Source organism: Mirounga angustirostris, unplaced genomic scaffold (genome assembly GCF_029215605.1).
Source record: "Mirounga angustirostris isolate CCGP_5_RB_7025 unplaced genomic scaffold, mMirAng1.0.hap1 SCAF_5, whole genome shotgun sequence".
NCBI lineage: Eukaryota > Metazoa > Chordata > Mammalia > Carnivora > Phocidae > Mirounga > Mirounga angustirostris.
This window is the reverse complement of record NW_026991713.1, coordinates 162,701,328-162,725,521: the sequence shown is the minus strand read 5'-3', so window position 1 is coordinate 162,725,521 and position 24,194 is coordinate 162,701,328. Positions and strand designations below refer to the sequence as shown.

Genomic DNA, 24,194 nt, shown 5'->3' with positions numbered 1-24,194 from the left:
TCCAAGTCTCTTTAAAATCTAGTCCCAGGTTCCTTACCTCTCCAGTCTCATTTTTTTCCAACCTCTTTAATTTAATCAGCCACGCTGACGTTTTCTTAATTTGTCACATTCCCCTGCCTAGAAATTCATCACCCAACGCTGGATTCGGTGTCACTTCTATCTGCTCTCATGGTGCCCTATGCTTCACCTAATAGATCTCATCTAATTGTCTGAGTCTACCACTAGCTTGAACTCGGAGAGGACAGGAAGTGGTGAAATTACGGTTGTATCCAATGCGTCTAGCCTAATGTCCTAATGCCCAACTAATTTTGAATGAATGAAGTCTGGCTTCATTGCGGAGTTCAATGAAGAATTTTGAATTAGACCTTAGGTACTTTGTCCTTCAGTCTCTCTGTTACTACAGTTTAAGGGTTCATTCTAGGGCATGGAGACACCGTTTAGGTATTAAATCACTGAAGCTTAAAATGATTTCGGATTTAGCATAGATTTATCTGCAACATACTGAGTTTCAAACCGATAACTTTAATGTCCATCAGTCTTTTATTGAAAGCAGAAAAGGTCAAGACTAGCTCCTCATGAAACCCACCGCTCACCTAAGAGGGGCAGTCGCGTGTTTGGACCCCGGATTTCTTTGCACTTAGACTCCGCCCACCGGCCCCCAAATGGCGGAAGAACTGCACGCTACGTCGTGACATCTCACACAACTGCGGAGGTATCCCGACGCTACGCCACCGGCGTAGGCGGGGCGGCCGGTTCTTCCTTCCTCACGGCTACTTCGGCTCCTCCCCCAGCGCTTCACACGCTCATTGTGAAGCGACAGCGGCAGCCAACCTCTAGGGCTGTTTGAGACCTAGAGACCCTAAATCTTTGGCGCGCGTAAGCGCCCACGCCGCTCCTTCTCCACTCCCAGGGCTAGGGGCGCGAGATTCGCCTCTTTTTATTCTCTCCTCTCCTGCCCGGAGCCAACCGCCCCGGTGCGCGCGGACATCTCGCGCCGCCGCTCCCTCCTCCCTGCCCCTCCCCCTTCGGGAGCTCCCGCCCGCGCGCTCCTCCTCCTCCCCTTTCCCCGGCGACGCGCACGCGCGCCAGGCCGGCTCGCGCCCTCTCGCTTTCCTCCAGCCCGCGAGACCCCCTCCCCTTCCGCCTCGCGGCGCTTCCTCGCGCCGCGGTCTTCTCTATCCACCCCCGACATCGCGGGGCTCCCCCCGCCCGCCAACGGCGGGTCCCCGGCTTCCCAGGCCCCCTCGCTTCCCGTGCTCTCCAGCGGGGGCCTAGCCCCGGCCTCCTCTCTCCCTCCCTTCCCCCTAATTCCCCTTCCGGACGCTGCCATCATGTTGAAGCCTCAGCCGCCACAACAGACCTCCCAGCCCCAGCAGCCGCCCCCCACGCAACAGGCCGTGGCCCGCCGGCCTCCCGGGGGCACCAGCCCTCCCAACGGCGGCCTCCCGGGGCCCCTGGCCTCCACCTCGGCTCCCGCAGGGCCTCCCGCGGCCGCTTCTCCCTGCCTGGGGCCTGCAGCCGCCGCCGGGAGCGGGCTCCGCCGGGGAGCCGAGGGCATCTTGGCGCCGCAGCCGCCGCCGCCGCAGCAACACCAGGAGAGGCCAGGGGCGACGGCTATCGGCAGCGCCAGGTGAGGAGGGGTGGGTTTCCGGACGCTGGAGCCGAGGCTGCGAGGCGGCGGCGGCGGCTCGGCTCCGGCCCAGCGGCCGGGACCTGAGGACACCGCGCGAGCCGGGTACCTAGCCCGGCCACCTTTGCGGGGCGCCGGGGGCAGTGGGGAACTCCCGTGAGGCTGGGGTGGGCCCCCTCAGGTCCTAACAGGTCAGAGGGAAAGGGTCCCCGGGCGGCCACCGAGACATTTGGGGGCCGTGCTCAGTCCTCAGAGCCTAGTTGGGCCTCGGGGCTCGGGCCTTAAGGGCAGGCGGGGCGCATCCCGCCAGCGCCGTCAGAACGAGGAGCTGGGGGGGTGAAGAGGTGATCAGGGTCCCCGGCTCCATTACCACGAAGGGTCTCGCGGTCCCCGGCTTCAGCCAATGGGGAGTCAGCTGCGGGAAGGGGTCCCCGGCCGTAGCCAATGGAGGGGGGCGCGCGGCCCACAGTTTGGCCAATGGGGAGGGAGGGACTTGGGAGCGGGTTGCTACCTCCCCTTTCCCGGTCTGGCCAGTAGGAGGGGAGCGGGATGGGCGGGGGGACGGAAGGAGGGACAACTGGGAGGTCTGCGGGCAGGGAACCTTCAGCGCGCGCGCGCTCTTCCCGTACGTGCGCGCGGATGCTCTGTCTTATGACCCGGGCATTCGTGAGGCGCGGGTAACCTATAGGGCAGGGTTTGGGAGTGTGCGTGGAGGGGTTCGCCTGGCGTTTGTGGATGAGTGGTGGACACCCCACTCGGTTTCTCCTGTGTGTGGCTTAATGGAATTGAGAGTGGCGGTACACGCAGGCGCAGTGGGTTCAGGTCGCGGGAGGGGGGAATTTTGGAGGCCCTTGGGCTTTACTGCGCAGGCGCAGACCGGGCGAGGCCTCCCGGTGGATGGCTTTTGCGGCTGCGCTGTCCCCCATCCCCGCCAACGGCCCCCTCATCGCCCTCCTCAACCGACGGTTACATCAGCCAGCGAGGAGCAGGGTTACCGGGCGATCGGTGACCCCTCCTCGAGAGGGTGGGTTGTAAAGGGAATACCCTCCTCCCAGAGTTTGGGGCGTAAGGCTGGTGAAAATGATTGTCTTTTCTGTTTGAGAGGTAATGTGCCTGAGCTAGGTGGTTCCGAATCTGCATTCCCTGAGCTTTCGCCTTTATGTCTAGGGTGGATTGTTGGTTAACGACTACTGTAGCATTGCTTTCTTGGAATCATGGGGCCCTGGCCCCTTGGAGAAAGTGAGAAGGTTGTGTTGAATTGACAACCATTGTCGACTGAGGTCTGTTTTAGTGGCATTTGGTAGAAATGTGTTTACTGGCTTTTACTGTCTATGCCTTTTTTTTCTCTGTATGGTGAGAGTTGGAAAATCTTGTTGATAATTGGTTTGTAGTCTAAATCGGCATCTTCACAGCATATGTGGTTTTAGGATACCAAGTTCTTCGAAATTAAGAGGAATTGAATGTGTTTAAGTAACTAGTTTCTTGTTTCCTTTCTCATAGGGGACAAAGCACAGGAAAGGGACCCCCACAGTCACCGGTGAGTGCCACTCCCCACCCTTAAAGTACAGAGGTACATATGGGCATATAGGATAGATCGTGTGCACAAATAGTTGGGCTCAGAAGAGTAGGGGCCCAGCACATACAAAGTGGGTGAGTGGAGTGTGGGTATTCAGAAGGAAAGTGAGATGTTGACTGGCTATTTATTTCTCCTGTGTTATTGGTAGGTGTTCGAAGGTGTCTACAACAATTCCAGAATGCTGCATTTTCTTACAGCTGTTGTGGTAAGTGGGTACCTAACCTCTAGGTTGTTTGAGGAATGTAATGCACCAGTTTGCTGGAGACACTCTTCTTTTTCCCTACTCTTCCAGGGCTCCACTTGTGATGTAAAGGTGAAGAATGGTACCACCTATGAAGGTATCTTCAAGACTCTGAGCTCAAAGGTTAGTGTACTCAAATTAGCTGATTTTTTGCATTTCATGAAGGAGGAGGGGAATGAAATAGGCTCATTGGAGATGTGAGTTGAATGGTGTTGAGCAACATTGTGTTACTCATTTCTGTAGGCCTGTGCCGGAGTAGTGCTGGAAGCAATAAGAAATGAGGGTCGGAAATTGGAGGGCTGGGTACTTTAATGTTAATGTTAAAATATTTAGTCCTGGGCTGATACTGAGAAGACTGTGTGACAGTGTGGTGTTGGGATGAGGTTAAAAGAGTAAAAGAAAAATAGTCCTATTTTTACCATCACATTTCTTGATACTGATCCTTTACTGTTTGGAAATGGGACTTTTATAGTTTGAACTAGCAGTAGATGCTGTACACCGGAAAGCATCTGAGCCAGCAGGTGGCCCTCGTCGGGAAGACATTGTGGACACCATGGTGTTTAAGCCAAGCGATGTCATGCTTGTCCACTTCCGAAATGTTGACTTCAATTATGCTACTAAAGGTATCGTGTTGGGTTTTTATGTCAGACTAGAGAGCAGAGAGCAGTTACATAATGACTTGAATTTTTTTCTTCTCCCTTTACCATCTTTTTTTCTGAGGAGGAGGGCCAGGATTTTTTTCTTTTTTTTTTTTTTCCTTTTTTTAAAGATTTTATTTATTTGAGAGAGAGCGAGAGCATGAGAGAGATCACGAGCAAGGAGCAGGGGTAGAGGGAGAGGCAGACTCCCCGCTGAGCAGGGAGCCCCATGCAGGACTTGATCCCAGGACCCTGGGATCATGACCTGAGCCAAAGGCAGACACTTAACCGACTGAGCCACCCAAGCACCCTAGGTTTTTCTTGAGAATATGTCTTGATGTCTAAGATACAGTGGGATGACTTCCAGCCTGTGTTGTGGTCCTTCATGTTTCCCTTGCTTTGCTTTCAAGTCCTTGCTCCTCTTGAACTCTTCAGATGAGGCTTGTTGTGCTGCTCCACCCACACCCTCCCCTCCCTCTAACCCTGACACACACTTTTCTTTGCTTCCCGACTACTTATTGGGGGTGGGGTGTTGGAAGAGGCTGTGGAATAATCCCCTGACTCCTGATCTTCGACTCTGCCCCCACAGACAAATTCACTGATTCAGCCATTGCCATGAACTCAAAAGTGAATGGGGAGCACAAAGAGAAGGTGCTTCAGCGCTGGGAAGGGGGCGACAGCAACAGCGATGACTATGACCTCGAGTCTGACATGGTACAGCCCCCCTTCCCTGAGAGCTGGGCGCTCTGCTGCCTGAGCGCAGGTTGTTGACTCTGATGTCACTCTTAGAACCAAGAGTTGCTGGGCAGGGCGGGGAGGGGGAGTCTTTTCTATTGCCGGTTGATGGCTGTTAGATTCCAAATGAAAAGCTAAAGAAAATAACAAAAATACCTGTTCTCCCATCATCTGTGATCGACAGCTATTGACATTTGATTTAAGATTTTTTTTCCTTTAATTTAACAAAGCATAGACAAGATTGTAGATTGTGTAGTCTATAATGTCCTTCTAAAAACAAGGACTTTGACTCATTTAAGATTTCTCATGAGTTAATGTATTATTCTATGTTTAGCTTGCATAAGAATTTATTTTCCCTGCTTGTTTTGAATTTTTTTTTAATATTGGTATATAGATCCAGTTACTGCTTTCAGCTGTTTTGTCTAGTTTGCTTGTATATGTACGTGTGTATTTACACACAACAAAATGTATTTATATTTTTCCTTACTGATTGGTATTTGTTGCCATTATTTTGCTGTTAAAAATAGTGCCTTACTGGACTTTTAAGAGTGTGTGTACCCATGTAATATATACCAAATTTTACTAGGACATAAACCTGAAAATGGATTCGTTAGGTCTTAAGACTTTGGTTTTACTAGCTGTTGCCAGTCTGTGCCACAATTGGTGGTACTAGTTGGTAATTCTGCCAGCCTTGTTCTTACTTTTCCACTCTTGGTTTGGTCAGATTTGTGTGTTTTTCGCCCTGGGGAAAGGAGAATGGTGGAGGAGAATGACCGGTCATTGTTGCTTTCTTTGCTGGGTTTTAAAACATTCTCCTTCCTCCCTCCTTAGTCCAATGGATGGGACCCCAACGAAATGTTCAAGTTCAACGAGGAGAACTATGGTGTAAAGACCACCTATGACAGCAGTCTTTCTTCTTACACGTGAGTGTCTTGGTACTTCCCAGATGGTGCAGTTTGAGGCATGGGGTCCTGGCATTTGTTCATGCTTTTCTGGGTGTCCAGGTTGCCCTCTCCCCACTTTTGGTCTGCCTTGTGTCATTGTCCCCTCAAAATACCAGGCCATCTCATGGGTAGAATTAGCTGCTTTCTTGTCCACTCACCGATACTTTTCCTCTAGAATTTAAAACATACTTACATATGCGTGTAAGTACTCCGGTTCAGAGATTGGCCTTGTTTCCCCACGTGGGACCTAGTAGATGCCCATTAAATATGTGCTGAGTTGTTGAAGGGGTTAAACATCTGCATACCCGAGCTACTGATAGGACTCATAGAAATGTTTTTCCTTTTTCTTCTCTTGTCCCCTGCCACCGGGATGGTGATCTGTGGTGGTCCTCTCAGGGTGCCCTTGGAGAAGGACAACTCAGAAGAGTTTCGTCAGCGGGAGCTGCGTGCAGCCCAATTAGCTCGAGAGATTGAATCAAGCCCCCAGTACCGCCTGCGGATCGCCATGGAGAACGATGATGGGCGCACCGAGGAGGAGAAGCACAGTGCGGTCCAGCGGCAGGGTTCAGGACGGGAGAGCCCCAGCTTGGCATCTAGGTGATTGCTGGGGGCGGCCTGCTCTGTTTGGGGCTCTGTACAGGCCCTGGCTTAGGCCAAGAGCTTTGTATACTCCTGTTTAAAGCTTCATGCCCATGTAAGATGTAGGTTAGTACATAGTTGTTCCTCATTTTCAGGTTTAAGAAGTGAGGCTTAGATCAGATAAGTAGTTTGTCCAAGGTAACAAAGCTAAAACTTAACAGATTTAGAAAAAATTTTTTTTGAGTTTTGATGCTTTTTTTCCTCTGTATATTTATCCATATGTATATTTTAACTTTTCCCTTTATGAAAACAAAAAGTGTATGTGATGTTTAGTAATTTGTAAAAACTGTACCTTGAACTACAGTGTGATACTCCCTTTCTAATAGGTCAGGAGTGGTAGAATTGTGGAGCTTTGGCCAGGTTGGTCAGGTCAGGGTTGACACAAAAGGTCATAAGCCTGTAGCTACAGAACATTTAACCAGAACAGATCTTCAAGTAGGGGTAGTGCAAAAAGCTGGAACGTGTGTGTGTGTGTGTGTGTGTGTGTGTTTTACATGCACACGCACTTCAGAAGGAAAGACTTCATTTTTCCAAAACGTGTGGATTTTATGACTAATTGACCTTACTTGAATTCTTTCCCTAGGGAGGGAAAGTATATCCCTCTACCCCAGCGAGTTCGGGAAGGTCCCCGGGGAGGAGTTCGATGCAGTAGTTCCCGGGGTGGCCGGCCTGGCCTTAGCTCTTTGCCACCTCGTGGCCCTCACCACCTTGACAGTAGCAGCCCCGGCCCAGGTTCTGAGACACGTGGTATCAATGGAGGTGAGTTATGAAGCGGGCTTTTGTTGTGGGGGTGGGTAGGGAAGAGGCTAGTATGGAGGTGGGGAGGGTAATTGAAAGGGGAGATGGGCTGGAAGGGTGATGCGTTGGTGATAATGTAATAGCAGATACTCTGCCTCTTTTTTCTCATCTTAAAAAAAAAAAAAAAAATAGGCCCTTCCCGCATGTCCCCTAAGGCACAACGGCCTGTGAGAGGTGGTGCCAAGACTCTGTCCTCACCCAGCAGTAGGCCTTCTGGAGAAGCTTCCGCTCCGCCCCCTCCTGCAGGTAAAATTTCAGCAGTTATATGAAGAAATAGAAATGGGCAGGGGGGGGCTATAAATGTCAGTTGTTGAAATGCTGGGATGGGAGACAGTTTGAAGATATAAGAGACGTTGGCGGGGGGAGTTGGATTTATGCTTTTTAGGGAAGAGTTTGTTTCCCTCATGTAGCAAAGCCCAGCTGGCTACGGGTTGTGTTTGGCTGGCAGATGTCTTTTGTTTAAATTAGGTATCAGGGTGCCTGGTTGGCTCAGTCGGGTGGAGCATGCGACTCTTGATCTTAGGGTCGTGAGTTCAACCCCCACAGTGGGCACAGAGCTTACTTTAAAAAAAAAAAAAAAAAAAAAAACTTTTTAGTTGTCAACATTTTGAAACAGGAGACATAGAAAATTTCCAATTTTTTTGGAAATATAGAAAGTTCTGCAAACACTGAATGTGTCTTACAGCATAACCCTACTTAGTTGGGACTGAGTTATGATTGCCTCTAAACATTCCAAACTTTTATGCTGTTCACAAGTGTATCTTACGTGCTTATGTTAGCTGCCTTGCTCTTTTGGGCATTTAGGTTTGTGACCTTGCATATAAAAAAAAAGTGGATAAACTTTCTTTGGTGTTTCTGGCGGTTCCCTATGCCTCTTACTCACTGAACAGCAGTAACCATTGTACAGCTTTCCCTTTTCTTCCAGTGGGCCGGATGTACCCCCCGCGCTCTCCCAAGTCGGCTGCCCCTGCCCCAATCTCAGCTTCCTGTCCTGATGCCCCCATGGGCTCGGCAGTACCGACCTCTTCGGCTTCTATCCCTGTGACATCATCAGTTGTGGATCCTGGAGTAGGCTCCATTTCCCCAGCTTCTCCAAAGATCTCATTGGCCCCCACAGATGGTAAGAGACAGGTAGTTGAGGGCTTTTGGACAATATGAAGTGTGGTTCTGGACAGAAGGACCTTCAGGCATATGTCTCTTCTTGCTCAGTAAAAGAACTTCCAGCCAAGGAACCTGGGAGAACTCTGGAGTCCCAGGAGCTGTCCCGGATAGCTGGGAAAGGTGAGGATTGGTGTTTTTGTTTGTTTTTTGTTGTTGTTAAGATTTTATTTATTTGACAGAGAGAGTGGATACAAGCAAGGGGAGAAGGTAGAGCAGGCTACCCGCTGAGCAGGGATCCCTGGACCCTAGGATCAGGACCTGAGCCAAAGGCATATGCTTAACCGACTGAGCCACCCAGACGCCCCCCTTTTTTTTTGTTGTGTTTTGTTTTGTTTTTGATTTTCTGCGGTGTAATGTCCTTTTGATTAGGGGAGCACTTCAGTTAGTAACAAGAGTTGTGGGGGTTCAGAAACAGTGTCTTGTCCGTTGTGTAATCCTAATTTGTCCTATAGGAATCTCAAGAGCTTTTTTTTTCCTCTTGTTTTCTTTGTCCTTTGGGGTACTGGTATTGTAGCCACCTTTGAGAAAAGAAATGTGGTTTTTCTCCTTTTTTCCCTGTTTCTCATAGTCCCTGGCCTTCAGAATGAACAGAAACGCTTTCAACTGGAAGAACTGAGAAAGTTTGGGGCCCAGTTTAAGGTGAGAGGAGTGTGGGAGTGCGCCAGGGTGTTAGGATGAAGAGGGATGGAGGGGGCTTACAGAAGAAGCACAGGACTAGGGCCAGGGGGGAGAAGAGATGAGCAAGCAAGGATGCAAGAAGGGGTCCGGACCAACTGTCTGGGTGCTGTATGTGTGCTGCTCTCCTTCCAGCTGCAGCCCAGTAGCTCCCCTGAGACCAGCCTGGATCCTTTTCCTCCCCGGATCTTAAAGGAGGAGGCCAAAGGGAAAGAGAAGGAGGTCGATGGTTTATTAACGTCAGAGCCAGTGGGGTCCCCAGTCTCCTCGAAGACGGAGTCTGTATCGGATAAGGAGGACAAGCCGCCCCTGCCGCCGGCAGGAGGCACAGAGGGGCCCGAGCAGCCCCCGCCACCTTGCCCAAGCCAGACTGGCAGCCCCCCGGTAGGCCTCATCAAGGGAGACGACAAGGACGAGGGCCCGGTCGCTGAGTGAGTAGGATGGGGAGCTGGGTGGGTGTCAGGTGGGGAGAGGAGCAAGCCATGAGGATTGACTCTCTTGTTCTCTCACAGACAAGTGAAGAAGTCAACACTGAACCCCAACGCCAAGGAGTTCAATCCCACAAAGCCTCTGCTGTCTGTGGTAAGATGGGATGGGCAGATGCGGATTGGTTTCCCCGAGGGAGGCTTGGGAGTGGGGTGATAGAGCAAGGGGGCGGCGCTCTGAAAGTTGGGCTGCTCTGGGGAAAACAGGTGTCAGGCTTGGGGCGAGGGGTCATGATGTGTCTGGCAAGTGTTTATGTGTTTCTCCCTGAGGTTTAGCGTTCGTATGTTGGGGTAGTTGGGAGCATGGGTTTCTTTTTTCTTTTTTTTTTTTTTTAAAGATTTTATTTATTTTGAGAGAGAGAGAACACATGAGAGGGGATAGGGTCAGAGGGCAAAGCAGACTCCCTGCCGAGCAGGGAGCCCCATGCGGGACTCGATCCCGGGACTCCAGGATCATGACCTGAGCCGAAGGCAGCCGCTTAACCAACTGAGCCACCCAGGCGCCCGGAGCATGGGTTTCATTCAGGCCCCTGATTTGGTTTGAACTCCTCTACTTAAAAAAAAAAAAACAACAACAACTTGGTGATCACGGAGAAGCCATTTAACTTTTCTGCCTTGATTTCCTTACCTCTAATTTGAGAATACCCATCTCATGGGGTCCGATGTGAGGCTTAACCAAGACGCAGGGTGGAATGTGTTGCTAGGAGAGGCGTACAAAAACCAAACTTCGTGTTCTCCCTTGTCTCTTACAGAATAAATCCACCAGTACCCCGACTTCTCCGGGGCCCCGGACTCATTCAACTCCCTCCATCCCGGTGCTGACAGCAGGCCAGAGTGGGCTCTACAGCCCCCAGTACATTTCCTACATACCTCAGATCCACATGGGACCAGCTGTTCAGGTAAGAGGAAAGACTGAACAGCTCCGGGCTAAGAGGCTGGGTTGGGCTGCTGAGGGCCAGGTCAGGCCTGGTGAGGGCATTTGTGAGCAAGCTGTTGAGCTTCGTCTGTGTTCTTGTCCCTAGGCACCTCAGATGTATCCATACCCTGTATCCAATTCTGTGCCTGGACAGCAGGGCAAGTACCGGGGAGCAAAAGGTGAGCAGAGTTGGCAGGGCTGGTCGGCAGGGCTGCCAGGTTGCCTCCTGGCAGATGGAGCTTGAGCTCAGCACTCTTTCCCCTACCCCAGGCTCCCTGCCCCCCCAGCGCTCGGACCAACACCAGCCAGCCTCAGCCCCTCCGATGATGCAGGCCGCCGCCGCTGCTGGCCCACCTCTGGTGGCTGCCACGCCGTACTCTTCCTACATCCCTTACACCCCACAGCAGTTCCCGGGCCAGCCCGCCATGATGCAGCCCATGGCCCACTACCCCTCGCAGGTAACTGAGGCATGGGGGGGGCGGGGGAGAGTTGGGGGACAGAGCGAAGGATCACCTCTGTTCCATCACCCAGACTCAGGCTTCCATCCTGGCTCTGGTAGGATCCGTAGCAAGGCATCGCTACTCTCTGAAGTATAGATCACATAGCGTCTCCTGGCTGGGGTCGTTGTGAACTAGAAACGGTGGTTGTGACAAGGACGGGGTGGTGCTGTGCACGGGTTCTCGGGCAGCAGGATGTGCCGACCACTTCTCTCCTTACCCCTCCAGCCAGTGTTTGCCCCCATGCTTCAGAGCAACCCACGCATGCTGACGTCGGGGAGTCATCCCCAGGCCATTGTGTCGTCCTCCACCCCTCAGTACCCTTCTGCAGAGCAGCCCACCCCCCAAGCCCTCTATGGTGAGTTCTGTGCCGTTCTTCTCGGACCTTGCTCCTCAGCCCCCTCTGGTGTGCTTGGCACTGATTCTCTCCCTCTTTCCTGCTGTAGCCACTGTTCACCAGTCCTATCCACACCATGCCACGCAGCTCCATGCCCACCAGCCGCAGCCGGCCACCACACCTACTGGGAGCCAGCCGCAGTCCCAGCATGCGGCCCCCAGTCCCGTCCAGGTGCCTGCCATGGGAGATCCGAGTGGTTGGGGCAGGAACAGGTGGCTGGAAGAGGGGGATAGAGTTCAAGGGGTCATTCCCCAGCAGGAGAGGATCAGGGGTCAGTGGGTGGTAGGCCTGGCACCTGAGGAGTGGGGTGGCACTCACCCTTCCCCTCCCCTAACAGCACCAGGCGGGGCAGGCCCCACACCTGGGCAGTGGACAGCCACAGCAGAATCTGTACCACCCAGGGGCCCTGACAGGCACGCCGCCTTCTCTGCCACCGGGACCTTCTGCCCAGTCCCCTCAGAGCAGCTTCCCCCAACCAGCCGCTGTATATGCCATCCATGCCCATCAGCAGCTGCCCCACGGCTTCACCAACATGGCCCATGTTACCCAGGTAAGAACCCCAGGGACTTGCTTCCTGGGGCTGTCCTGTTCCTGAATCCTTGTGCTCCTTTCCTGAGTGCTCTTAACACTAGGATTCTCAGAGCCCACGTCTAGCTTCTGGGGTGCTCACGGCTGTTTTTTTCTCCGCAGGCCCATGTCCAAACTGGAATCACAGCAGCCCCGCCCCCTCACCCTGGGGCTCCCCACCCGCCCCAGGTGATGCTGCTGCACCCACCCCAGAGCCATGGGGGCCCCCCCCAAGGCGCGGTGCCCCAGAGTGGGGTGCCTGCACTCTCAGCTTCCACACCCTCACCCTACCCCTACATCGGACACCCCCAAGGTGAGCAGCCTGGCCAGGCGCCTGGATTTCCAGGAGGAGCCGATGACAGGATTCGTGAGTTCTCGTTAGCTGGGGGAATTTGGCATGGAAGAGCTGACGGGCTGCAGGTGGGGCAGGATGCTCGGGTTCTGGGAGGGGAGTGAGGGGTCTTGGAGGCAGGGCGCCCGCCGACCTGCACCTGTCTGTGAAGTATGTAGGGTGGGCAGAAGCCACAGTCGCCGCCGCCAGGGGCTTGCTCCTGGCTCTGTCCTTTGCTTCCCTCCGTCCTCGCTCAGTTGTGATCCAGCAGCCCCCCTCCCCACTGCCTCCCCAGCTCTCAGTGACCCCGACTGTCTCCTGACTTAGCCGAGGTAAGGTCAGCGCAGCAGACAGGGCCAGGCTGGGGCGTGGGGGGCTGAGCTGGGCACATGAGTAAGGGCTCTCGCTCACTGGGAAACAGCGATTGATCTGTGCTTCTGACAGCCCCATGAGACACCTTGAGGAGGCCGCTCCTACCCAGACACTCCCCCCGCACCCCACACTGGACGGCATTGGATGAAGGGACAGCTGCTTGGGTTCTAATGCTCCTGCTCTCTTCTCTTTCCCCTCCAACCAGTTCAATCTCATCCCTCCCAGCAGCTCCCCTTCCACCCCCCGGGGAACTGAAGATTGTCCTGGCCGCGACCTGAGACCTCCATGAGTGGAGGGAAGAGTGATCTATGTCTCTTCCCCCAGCAGCTCGGACCAGTCCCAGCCCCCCAATCCCCCCTTTCCCCTGGGGGAGCTGGGGAATTCCTGCCAAGCACCTTGAAGGGGAGGGGCCTTGAAGTGGGCAGGGCCAGGGTCCAGCGGGGGTGGGGGGTTCCTGCTCTGCCCCTGCCCATCCCCACCCCATCTTGCCCTCCCATCCTCTCATCTATCCCCCGCTGGAGACGGAAGACCTTTTATTTTCTATTATTTATAACCTCAGACTTGGGCCCCCTGTTTCTTTTCTTCCCCATTAACTTGAGTGACCTGCGTGAGAGAGACAGACAGACAGATGCCCCACAAGGATGGTTGGACAAGGACTTTTACTTTTTATTACATAAAAATATTAAAAAAAAATTAAAAAAAATAAAATTTTAAACTAACTTAACCTGCCTCTGGTTTCCAGTGGAGAACAGTAAGATGGTAGCTGTCTAGTCTTGGGAGGCCTGACGTGGCTCCCAGCAGTGGGGAAAATGCAGCAGAACAGGCTGGATGCTTGCTGCCCTGTCACTGGGTGACTTTGCTCTCACCTTGATGTTGGTCTCATCGTGAGGTGCAGTTTCAAGTTTTTATTGCTAGTGTAAGTACTTCATTAATTTCTTCTCTTTGCACCAAAAAACGTTAAGTGATTTTGGCCGCTGGAAACAAAGGCCTGCCCGGAGCCCAGCTGAGAGGTGGTGTGTGCAGGTGGGCATTGCAAAGATGAAGCCACCGGCAGAGGGGAGACGGCTGGAATGAGGAGCCTGGTTTAGGGGAGCAAGAGCTAAACCGGGGGCTAAATGGCACGAATGGAAGAGCCAGGTATGGGATGTAGAAATGACACATTGCAGAAGTGTTTGGTTATTTCCAAGGAAACACTGCAATTTTTTACTGCATGTCCTGGCCTTGGTTTTCTTCTCTTTTAAGTAAAGATCACTTTCTTCTTAGAGCGTCGAGGGGGTAGGGCTGGTACTCATGGGTAGGTGGGGGTTTCAGCTGGGACCAAAGCCAGAGAAGATGGGCTGAGAGCAGGGCAGGAAAAGTGAAGGGTCACATACTGGGGAAAAGATCCAAGGTGTGAGGGTCTGAAACCAGGTAATGGGTGGGCATGATGGGGCAGCTGGCTTACATAGAGGTAAGCGAGAACAGATGTACAGGGTTGTAGAAGAGCTCTCTTAAAGGATGGGAGTTGCAGCTGGGGGGCAGTGATGGAAAAAGCAGCAGCAAGAAAGCCAGCCAGGCTCAGGACATCTCAGGTGCAGATGGAGCGGTCTCCCCAATACAGAGATGGGACTGCAGTGGTTACCGGGTGGTCCTGAGGCTCGGGGCGGGGGGGGGGGGGTCTTAGGAATCTCTTGAAACCTTCTGGCCTCACCTCAGACACGGAGGGTAAAGCAAACCTGCCCTATCACGTTCTTTTTTGTGAAGCTCTTCCTTTTGTCCTTTTCTTGAGCCCATTTCTATGCCTCTGCTGTGAAGCCATAGATTTGTGACTCAAAACAGCTCTCGGGTTGGGCCTAAGAGCCTCCCCGCTCTGGGTGGCTCGTCCGTGCTGAATATACTCATTTGTCAGGAAGTAAGGTTGAAAGAGGTGCTTGTTAATCCCTGCTGAAAGTTAACCTTCTGTTGCCCTGGCCAGTTGTTTCGAGTTTTTAAATACCTATTCAGCATTTTACTCCCTACACGTTTGATAAGTCCTTATCTTAATTTTAAGTCTCAGAAAACTTCAGTTTATAACTTCTTACTCCTGTGTTTAGAATTAGTGATACATAGGGGGGACAACCCATCGAGCACAGAGACTTAATTAAAAAGAGGGTCCTGATAAAGTGCTGAGTGTTGGTTCTAGAGGTGAGACACAGTCCCCAATATCCTAGAGCTTAGACAAGGGCAGGTAGACATTAACGGCCTTCGTAACCACTCCAAGAGGACAGGACATGGGTTTGGCATCTCTGAACCCACGCTTCCTCCAAGGGCGAAGTCCCCAGTTTCTCCCACAGGACAGCCAGCAATCCTACCTAGTAGTGTTTTGCTAGGCAGCCACACCAACTTCACTAGACCAACTTTCCTCCTTTTCTCAAGTTGTCTGAGCAGTTGACAGCTTTAAGACAGGAGCTTTTCCAAACGGCACCACAGAGAGAAACCGAGGGATGTGTTCTAGGCTCTATGTTTCTACTCCCCCATCCTCTCCAACTTAGACAAAGGACACAAGACACAACGTCCCTCACTATTCACAGAACAGTTTATTGACCTACCTCACCTGGCAGGCCGTGGGGCCCCTCCTGGCCAGGGGAAGTGTCAGGCGAGCTGCACTGCTGGGCGCAGCCCGGGCCGTGGGGAGGGGGCTGCAGCAGCGGGAGAGAACTCGGGCTAGTGCAGCCTTCAATGCCAGAGTCTGAGCAGAGTCCAGACTCAACTCCATTTGAGGTTCTTGTCTTCCTCGGTCATGGCGGGCGTCTCAGTGACAAGGCCAGTGCCGATGGTCCGGTTGCCATCTCGCAGGGTGAAGCGCTGGCCTTTTTCTAAGATCATGGGCTGCCGCAAGATAAGGCTGACCTTCAGGTCCTCCCCGGGCATGGCAAGCTCCTGGTGGGGGCAGAGACAGGGTTCATGCGTGGCCCTCAGGGCACCTTCTTCCTGTTTGCTGCCTACCAAGGCTAAAAGTTAGGGAATCCATGTGAACTAAATTGAATTTGAATTAGAAGAATTTTCAGGGCGCCTGGGTGGCTCAGTTGGTTAAGCGACTGCCTTCGGCTCCGGTCATGATCCTGGAGTCCCAGGATCGAGTCCCGCATCAGGCTCCCTGCTCGGCAGGGAGTCTGCTTCTCCCTCTGACCCTCCCCCCTCTCATGTGCTTGCTCTGTCTCATTCTCTCTCTCTCAAATAAATAAATAAAATCTTTAAAAAAAAAAAAAAGAATTTTTAGAAGGTTATAGGAAATGCAGTAGGGGGATTCTTTGTGGAGACAGCTCCACCCCAGCTGCCAGGCAGATGCAAACAGTGTATGTGAAGACAGGAAAGGACTTGTGACCAGTGTTCCTAATGTTCACTCTTGAAAAGTCAAGGAAACTATGGGTCATGCAGGTTTCTTTGTCACAAGAATTCTCTGAGCCATTGTGTACGGTGGAACTCTCAACAGGAAGAATCCTTTTCTGGGAGATATTTCTGTGGGTAAATGCTAGCATGGGTAAGTGTTTTTTACCTACTTCAGCCCAGGGAATACTGGGTGGAGACTCACTCCCCCTAAACCCACTGAGCCAGACCTTTCCATCACTAGCTTTGTCTACACCAGTCAATGCAAAGTCACTCGTGTCAGCCCAGCTCTGGAACTGAGAGTGAGGTAGAGCTGATAGGAAGAGTGTCGCTCCCACTCCTTCACATTCCCTAGACCCACCATACCTTCCCTGGTGGCAAGATGACACGACAGGCCATGTCCCAAGTCAGGGAGAACATGACAGGCATGAAGTGGGACACAAAAGGCTTGTGGCGGCCACCTTCCTCCTTGCTGAGGATATAAACCTAGAAAAAAAAAGCACCAAGGGTGAAGCCATGCCTGGCCGGAAAGGTGCCTCCGCATGGGATGGTCTGGCTCAGTGCTGCCCACTGCCTGGAGCCCTCACCTGTGCCTCCACCTTCTGGTGGGGCTGGATGGACCCTGGCTTGGCCATGACCAGGCCACGCCTCAGGTCCTCTCGCTTCAAGCCTCGGACCAGGGCTCCGAGGTTGTCGCCTGCCTCTGCCCTCTCCAGACTCTTGTGGAACATCTCAATGCCTAAAAGGGAAGAGGAGAGACAAGGGAGGAAGGGTCTAGAGCAGAGGGAAGGCACGAAGGATCTGCAAGGGAAATCCTGGAGCCAGCCCCTGGGTCCCAAGGCGTCTTTCCTATACCTGTCACCACAGTGCGAATGTTCTTGCTGTGTCCCAGGAACTCACACTCATCTCCCTTCTTCAAAATGCCACGCTCTAGTGTACCTGTCACCACCGTGCCCCGGCCTGGAAAGAAATAGGACAGGAAGGACATCAGGGACCCCGGACCAGGCTATATAGCTAGAGAGGAGTGCAAGAGAACACGGTCCTCACCAGGAATAGAATAAATGGACTCTACAGGCAGCAGGAAAGGCCTCTCCAGGTCTCGGGTGGGTACCGGGATGTAAGTGTCCACAGCATCTAGCAGCTTCTGCACAGACTTCATGCCTAGCTCAGGGTCACGTTGCTATGGGGGAGGTGACAGGACTCTGAAATTTTCATTCTGCTCCTCTTACTAAGACACACTCCCCAGGCTCAGAGCAGAACTCTGGACGCCCATCCATCCAGCCCCATCCTCTGCCAGTAACAGCCCCTGCCTGACCCCGCCTTCACCTCAAGGGCACAGAGGGCAGAGCCTATGATGACCGGGGTCTCCTCCCCTTTGTAGCCAAACTCAGTGAGCAGTTCCCGGATCTCCAGCTCAACCAGCTCCACCATCTCAGAGTCCTGGACAGCATCTGCTTTGTTCACGTACACCACAACGTGCTCTACTCCAATCTGTGGATGGCAAAGAGGCAGAAGTGGTGTCCTGAATGGACCAACTCCCCACTCTTCCTCTTTCCACCCCTCCCCAGGCTCTGAGTACCTGTTTGGCCAGTAATAGATGCTCTCGGGTCTGGGGCATAGGGCCATCATTGGCCGCCACCACCAGGATGCAGCCGTCGAGGGGGGCGGTGCCTGTGATCATATTCTGGGGAGAAGGATAGGAAAACAGCCTAGTTCATGGACCTCCTCAGCTCCACATCCATCTAGCCAAGCACAGCAGTTGAGGGCCACCTTTCTCTGTCGTCATCTTACCACCCACTTTAAGTGGTCATGCCCAAAAATCCATGACCTCAACCCATGCACCCTGAATATCCTAACTTCCCCACAAGTCCAACATTTTTCCTGGCAAGGGACAGCCCATGGCCCTGTACCCAGCAATTCTCTCACCTTAACATAATCTGCGTGACCTGGGCAGTCTGTGTGGGCATAGTGGCGGGCCGCAGTGCTGTACTCCACGTGAGCTGCATTAATTGTGATTCCACGGGCTCGCTCTTCAGGAGCATTGTCAATCTCTTCGTATTTCTTAAATTTCGCTCCACCTCCCTCCGCTAAAACTAAGAGGAAGGAGAATAAATCTCTCAAAGTTCTAAAGGCAGAGGCAGGGCTCAAGCCACACCCGAGTCCCTCCCACCTACTACGCAAAGGACAGTCTGGGAGAATAATGCGTCCATGACCCCCTCCCTCAGTTCCTGCAGCGGGCGTGACCGGGTCAGAAGGACATGTTAAAGGGCTTCTAGCTGCAGCCCTGCGACTTCTCTAGGATAAAGCCTCTGCTTACGGGACACTGGCCACGGCTAGAGAGAAGCCATTCGGGCTCCCCAGCTTATGCATCACAAATCTTTCACGCTCACGGGAAATGCATCATCCAATCCACCGCCCGGGGCCACACCACCTCCAGCAGCACCTCCCGGGCTCCAGTCCCGCCAGCAGAGCGGGCACTTCCGGACGCCCCCGACCCATCCCCGCTTACTCTTCGTGATGGCCGCGGTCAGTGTGGTCTTGCCGTGGTCCACATGGCCGATGGTGCCCACGTTCACGTGGGGCTTGTCGCGCACATAGGTCTTCTTGGCCTCCACGGCCAGGCCACGGCACAAGCGAGGCAATGCCGGGGCCTTCAGCGGCCGCAACACACTCTGCAGCACTGGGGTCGGGCCGGCGCCGAGACCTGCCGGGGCAGAGGCTTGGACTCAGGGCGCCGGTCCGAGCCCGGCCGCTCCCGACGACCCCCACGTGGCCCCGCGCCGCCATTGCCTCCCCCGCCCCCTCACCGCTCAAGAGGGGCGTCGCGCGCAGCAGGGTGGTGGCCGCCATTGTGGTCGCACTCGCGCCCCGAGTATCGGGCCCCGGGCGCCCGCCAGTGCAAAAAGGAAAGGGCACGGGCGACTGGAGGTCACTTCCGGCGGAAGTGAAGGCCCGGAGGGCAAGTCTGGGTCCCTCTAGCCTCCAGTTTTTATGGCCATCTTACGACTTCCGGGCGTGGGACCAAAGACGACACCCGGAAGGGGCTGGTGTCTCGGGGACGGGGAGGGAGGGGGACGGTTTCCAAGGCGCTCTCAGGCCTCGCGGACGGACGGGAGCAAAGCGGTTCTCTCTGGCGGCGCGGGGAAGCGACGTGAAGCATCCCGTCGCGCACCAGCGCCCCGGAGGCTCATGGGTGTTGTAGTTCCCGGGGCGGCGCGCTGTGTTTGCGCTGGGCGTGGGAGTCAGGTAGAGCGAGGCGGGGCCCGGAGTGAGGGTGCGGGCTCCCGGAGGCCGAGGCGGCGGCTCCGGCGCGGCCTGCTCGGGAGCGTCCTGGCCCAGAGCCCCGTGGAGTCCGACCCACTGCGCGGGTCTGGCGAGAGATCTGGCGGCCGTTGAGCCGCCGCTGGAGGTAGGACCAGGCCCTACGGCCAGACTGAGGGAGACAGGCCTGGGAGCCATGCGCGGGTGGGGCGCAAGTGTGACCCATCTCTCCGCGGAGCCTTTGTTTTCTTATCTGTAAAATGGGAACAGTAGTATCTACCTCATGGGGAGATTCTGACGTCTGGCTCTGAGAGAAATGAGCTGGACAAGAGGCGGGAATGGAGGCCAGGGGCCTCCAGGTCCCACAGTCCCTGACCGTCAAATAGCGCCCCCCTCCTGGCTCACAGCCTGCGGGGACAGACAGCTTTGCCGTCCACCCCTGGGTCCCCTCAGCAGGCCAGGGACTAATTCCCTTAATCGTCGCCCCACCCGCCCACCTGGTTATACAGATGATACGCAGGGTGAGGGACCGGCCTCAGGTGCCTGTATACGCAGCCTGAGTCTTGTTCCCTCGGTGGCCCCAGCACCGAACACAGGGCGGGGCACCCAGCGGGCGCTCAGGGAATTTGTGTTGGGATCTGGGATTCACTCATGTGAATGAGTGAGTGCAAGGCTAGCATATGACCTTTAACTTTCACATCCATCATGTCATCACCCCGGGATGAGAACAGCAGCTGCTTAACCCTGATGGATGTTTCCCGAACTCATCGGATCCCAAGACTCCGTGGACGGTTTTTGGTTTCAAATAGATGCCCTAATTCCTCCCTTGAAAATTATGATTCAGGAGGGTCTGAGCACAGAGAGGGAAACTGTATTTATTTATAACACACACGGCTTCCCAAGCTCGAAGGAGTTTGGGAAACTCAGAGCTAGAGCTCTGCATGAATCAGGCGTTGTGCAAATGCTTCGGATTGGTTCACATTCAGCGCACCCTGTGTTACCCTGTGTGGTTGGAGCTATTCTTTCCCCCATTTTACAGGTGAGAAAACGGAGCATCAGGGTGATTTCGGAACCCAATCCAAGTGAACTCCAAAAAAGTGTGCACTTAACCACCGCCCGGTACTGTCATTCAGCTTCAATTTACTGCTCAGATAAAATGAAGAACCTGCTAAGACTTCTGTCCTCCTGGCCCTCCAGCCCATCAGCTCTGCTTAGGAAGGGCTGGTGCCATAACTAAAGGTTTTCTTTGGCTTTATCCCGTACCTCAGTCAGTCATTCCTGGGAATTTCGTCTAAGACACTATTGGCCATTATCAAAATGTAAGATTCTTGGGGTGTGGTACTTGAACGAATGCTTTCTGTTTTAGTGGTGCTATATTTATTTGAATGTATATTAGTTTGAAAAAAAAAAACTGGGGTGGCAAATACTGAGATTAAAAAATGAGTCAATTTAAAAAACAGCATGTGGTAGTGATATTATGGGTAGTATAAACATATGGCAGATTTGGGGGCAGGTGGTACATGAACAACTGAAATTTGAGAAACACAGCACTCAGAAAAGAGTCCAGAGGGAGAGGATTTTTTGTAGAGCTGTTGACTGTAGCATCCTGTGTAATAGTTGGAAGTCTTGATTTACAGACAACCGAATTTACATTGGCTGGTTTACGCAAAAGAAGGATTTGTTTAAGGGTTTGAGTCAGCTTACAGAATTGTGGAACGGGCTGGAGAAACAGCTCCCGAGCCTTAGAACTGACCTGACGTGGGAAGAAGAGCGCTGCTCCCGCCACCGCCACGAAACACTAATGGCCAGGGCTTAGACTCGGCCGCGACACCTCCTGCTCATGGCACCAAAGCCACTTCTGCCTCAAGAAAGTGGCCTTGCCTCCCTCCCGACCCTCCTGCCCCCAAAGTCAGCCAAATCCAAAGCCTCCCTTGAACGCGTCTGATTGGAGAAGCCTAGATCGTCCTGTGTCCATGTCTTGTACAGAGGAGCCTGGGACAAGCTGCCTAACTTGGATGTTGGAGAGCAGGAGTGCTGGCGGGACTCTCCCCAGATGCCCAGCCATGCCTGGGACCCCCAGCACAGGGAACACACGTCCAGCAGGTGGCTCTGGGGCTGTCGGTTTGGCATGGCCCCTAGATGAGGTAGTAATAGAGTGGGCTCAGAGTTGCAGAGACCAGGGGAGCCAACCACGTGGGCAAATGCTTGTGAGCAGTGCCAGATGAAGAAGGAAGGCTGGCTGCTGTAGAAACATAGCAGGTGGGGGTTGGTGGGATGGGCGGGCGGACGACAAAAGGAAGTGGAGAACAATCAGGGCTTTAGGAGGCTGTGAATTTGCTTGGAGAAAGATTTTTCTCTTTCAGACATGTATTTTGAGTGATTAGAGTTAAAGACACGTTCTTTGTGCAGAATCTTGAACTCTTTAAAAAGACGCTCTTGAAATCAAATGGCCTTTTGGGTCCCCCCAGCAGTCTGTGCCTTTGAGCCCCTGCTTAACAGCCATTTTTCCATCTTCCTACAGACGGGGCCCTGATTTTGTTCACAGTGATCCTTTCCCCAGTTCCGGGAATAAATCCTGACAGGCCACGTCTACTTCTGATGGTCCTATTCTCCTTGCCAGGGGCTTTGTTTAGGGTTGGGTGTGTGACTTCTTTGGGGCCCATGATTGGTAAGAGGAGATCTACTTTGGGGGGCTTCCAGGAAAGGGTCCCTCGCCCTCAAGGAGACATGAAAGGGATGGACTGCCTTCTGACTCTGGATGCAAAGCCTGGAACTACTCTGCCCATCTTATTTCCAGTCAGTGATGAAGCCAAAATCCAGAAGAGGGCAAAACAGAGGATTTTAGAAGACTGGACTCCTTGTGGTGTGATGACGAGTGTCCTTACTATTTAAGCCGACTATGTCACAGTTGTCTGTTTGCATTCAGATACCTCCTAACAGATAACCTGTCTTACAGCACTTGATACCCTGGGACATATTTCTTGGTTTCATTTGTCTGAGACCGAGTGGCCTGAGTAGGGCCAGGACTGGACTTCCTTTATGTCTGTATCCTCTGCCTGGCCACTGTAGGGCTCCGCATGATTGCACCTGACCTATTAATGAGCCTTCCAAACTGAAGGGTGCCATCAAGTGGTGCGACAGACCTAACATGTCCAAAACAGGACCCTTCATTCTCTCCCAGGCTCTGCTTCCACCTCTGAATAAACAATGCCACCTTTCTCCCTTCCCCTCAACCCCGATTACCCAGTCCTGCTGGTTCTCTCTCCAAAATATATCTCGGATGTGACCATTTGTCTGTCTACACTGCTGACCCTGTGGTTCAGTCTGGGATCATCTGTCACCTAGGTTAGCTCACAACCTCTACAATGGGTCTCCAAGCTCCCGTTCTTCTCGATACCTGGCAAATCCATCCCCACACAGTAGTTACATCAGCCTTTAAAATGTGGATCAGAAGGGGCACTTGGCTGGCTCAGTTGGTAGAGCATGCGACTTTTTTTTTTTTAAGATTTTTATTTACTTGAGAGAGAGAGCATGAGCTAGGGATTGGGGGGAGGAAGGGGCAGAAGGAGAGGGAGAAGCAGGCTCCTCGCTCGATCCCAGGACTCTGGGATCGTGACCTGAGCCAAAGGCAAATGCTTAACCAGCTGAGCCACCCAGACACCCTGAGCATGCGACTCTTGATCTTAGGGTTGTGAAATCGAGGCCCACGTTGGGTGTAGAGATTAATTAATTAAATAAAATAAAGATTCCCTTTCAAATTTTAATTAAGTGTGGATCAGAAATTACCCCCCCCCATGACTCCTTACTACACTTAGAATAAAACCCCAACTCCTTCTTTAAATGGGCAAACTGTATGGCAGGTGAATTATATCTCAATGAAACTGTTATATAAAAATCCAAACTCCTCCCTGTGGCCCACCTGTTTGACCCGAACTAGGATGATTTTCCTCTCACTTGCTCCCAATCGCACTGGCCATTCTGTTCTGCGAATATCCCACAATTGTTTCTACCTCGGGCTCTTTGCAGATCTTCTTCCTTCTCCCTGGAGTGTCCTTCCAGCTCCACCTCAGATGTCACCTATCTAAAGTAGCCCCCCCTGCCCGAGGCCCACCCTCTTCTCAGTGGTCCATTTTGGTTTTCTTCATAGCACCTAAATGTCTAAAATTATCTTATTAGTTCACTTGTTGGTTGGTTTGTGGGATTGTTGCTGTTCCCTGTCTTACCAGGTCATGACAGTAAGAGCTTTTTTTTTTTTTTTAACTCTATGAACAGTGCCCAACTAACAGTCAGGTGAAGAAGTATTTGTTGAAGGAATTATATGTTGAATTATTTCAGTTGAGCATGTGTGTTGGGCTTATTAAGTGTCCTGATGTTTTTGATGGAAAGCAAATTTTGTATTCACATTCACGTTAAAAATAAAGGTGAACCACTGTAACTTCTGAAGTCTCTGCTTTATTATCCATAAAGTGGGGATGGAGTGAGGAAGTTCAACTTTATGATCTCTAAGATTTCTTGCAGCTCTAACCTCTAAAGGGAGGGTGGGGTCTGGTGTCACTGAAATGAGTACTAGGCTGGTCAGCAACTTAGTGGCAAATGGGGCACTAGGGCCCAGAGCTTTGTCCTCAGTGCCCCTCAACAGACTTATTGGAAGCTCAAGGGCATTCTTCAGTCTTCCCCACCAGCCAGCCTTGGCAGTGCCTCCTTAGAAATCTCACTGGCTATTGTCCTTGGTACTAACCCCACTGAACTGCCCTGGCCAGGTCAACATCAGCCCCTCCTGGACCACAGCACCCGTCTTCTCTCTGCTTCTGGTTCCCACCCGCCCCCATGCCGGCCCTGGATTTCCTTCCAAACACAGAAATCTGATCACCCCCCTGTCGCCCAGATGTGACTGAAGACATTCCAACTGGAAACACTTCGTGAATGTCACACAAAAGCTACTGAGTAGAAGGCACTTTAGAGGTGGCATAGGTGGACTGACCATCC

The 24,194-nt window shown here is 52.8% G+C and overlaps 2 protein-coding genes across 25 annotated transcripts; one reads left to right on the top strand and one right to left on the bottom strand.

Moving 5' to 3' along the window:
• The first annotated feature begins 808 nt into the window (after positions 1-808).
• Positions 809-23,643, top strand: ATXN2L (ataxin 2 like). 24 transcript variants are annotated; one of them, XR_010411950.1, is made up of 25 exons: positions 809-1,630; positions 3,131-3,167; positions 3,355-3,411; positions 3,499-3,570; positions 3,920-4,070; positions 4,675-4,799; positions 5,652-5,743; positions 6,161-6,361; positions 6,987-7,162; positions 7,334-7,447; positions 8,109-8,321; positions 8,411-8,482; positions 8,931-9,001; positions 9,173-9,468; positions 9,550-9,619; positions 10,275-10,421; positions 10,545-10,617; positions 10,709-10,896; positions 11,164-11,293; positions 11,382-11,503; positions 11,670-11,882; positions 12,023-12,212; positions 13,565-13,739; positions 20,248-20,527; positions 20,846-23,643. XR_010411950.1 is itself a non-coding variant. In XM_064592917.1 (24 exons), the coding sequence occupies exons 1-23, from the start codon at positions 1,332-1,334 to the stop codon at positions 12,555-12,557; spliced, it is 3,318 nt and encodes a 1,105-aa protein (XP_064448987.1). In that variant the 5' UTR covers positions 809-1,331; the 3' UTR covers positions 12,558-12,562; positions 12,831-13,326. The 24 variants fall into 24 exon arrangements, 22 of the variants coding, with proteins under 22 accessions (XP_064448987.1, XP_064448986.1, XP_064448989.1 ...); XR_010411949.1 differs by having other exon boundaries at positions 20,248-23,643; XM_064592917.1 differs by lacking the exons at positions 13,565-13,739; positions 20,248-20,527; positions 20,846-23,643 and adding exons at positions 12,403-12,562; positions 12,831-13,326 and having other exon boundaries at positions 12,023-12,266.
• Positions 15,139-18,913, bottom strand: TUFM (Tu translation elongation factor, mitochondrial). The gene is made up of 10 exons (XM_045870794.2): positions 18,755-18,913; positions 18,457-18,651; positions 17,874-18,040; positions 17,527-17,631; positions 17,274-17,438; positions 16,995-17,127; positions 16,803-16,907; positions 16,535-16,686; positions 16,314-16,433; positions 15,139-15,500 (listed from the first exon to the last, which is right to left on the bottom strand). The coding sequence occupies exons 1-10, from the start codon at positions 18,795-18,797 to the stop codon at positions 15,327-15,329; spliced, it is 1,359 nt and encodes a 452-aa protein (XP_045726750.2). The 5' UTR covers positions 18,798-18,913; the 3' UTR covers positions 15,139-15,326.
• Positions 23,644-24,194: the final 551 nt, after the last annotated feature.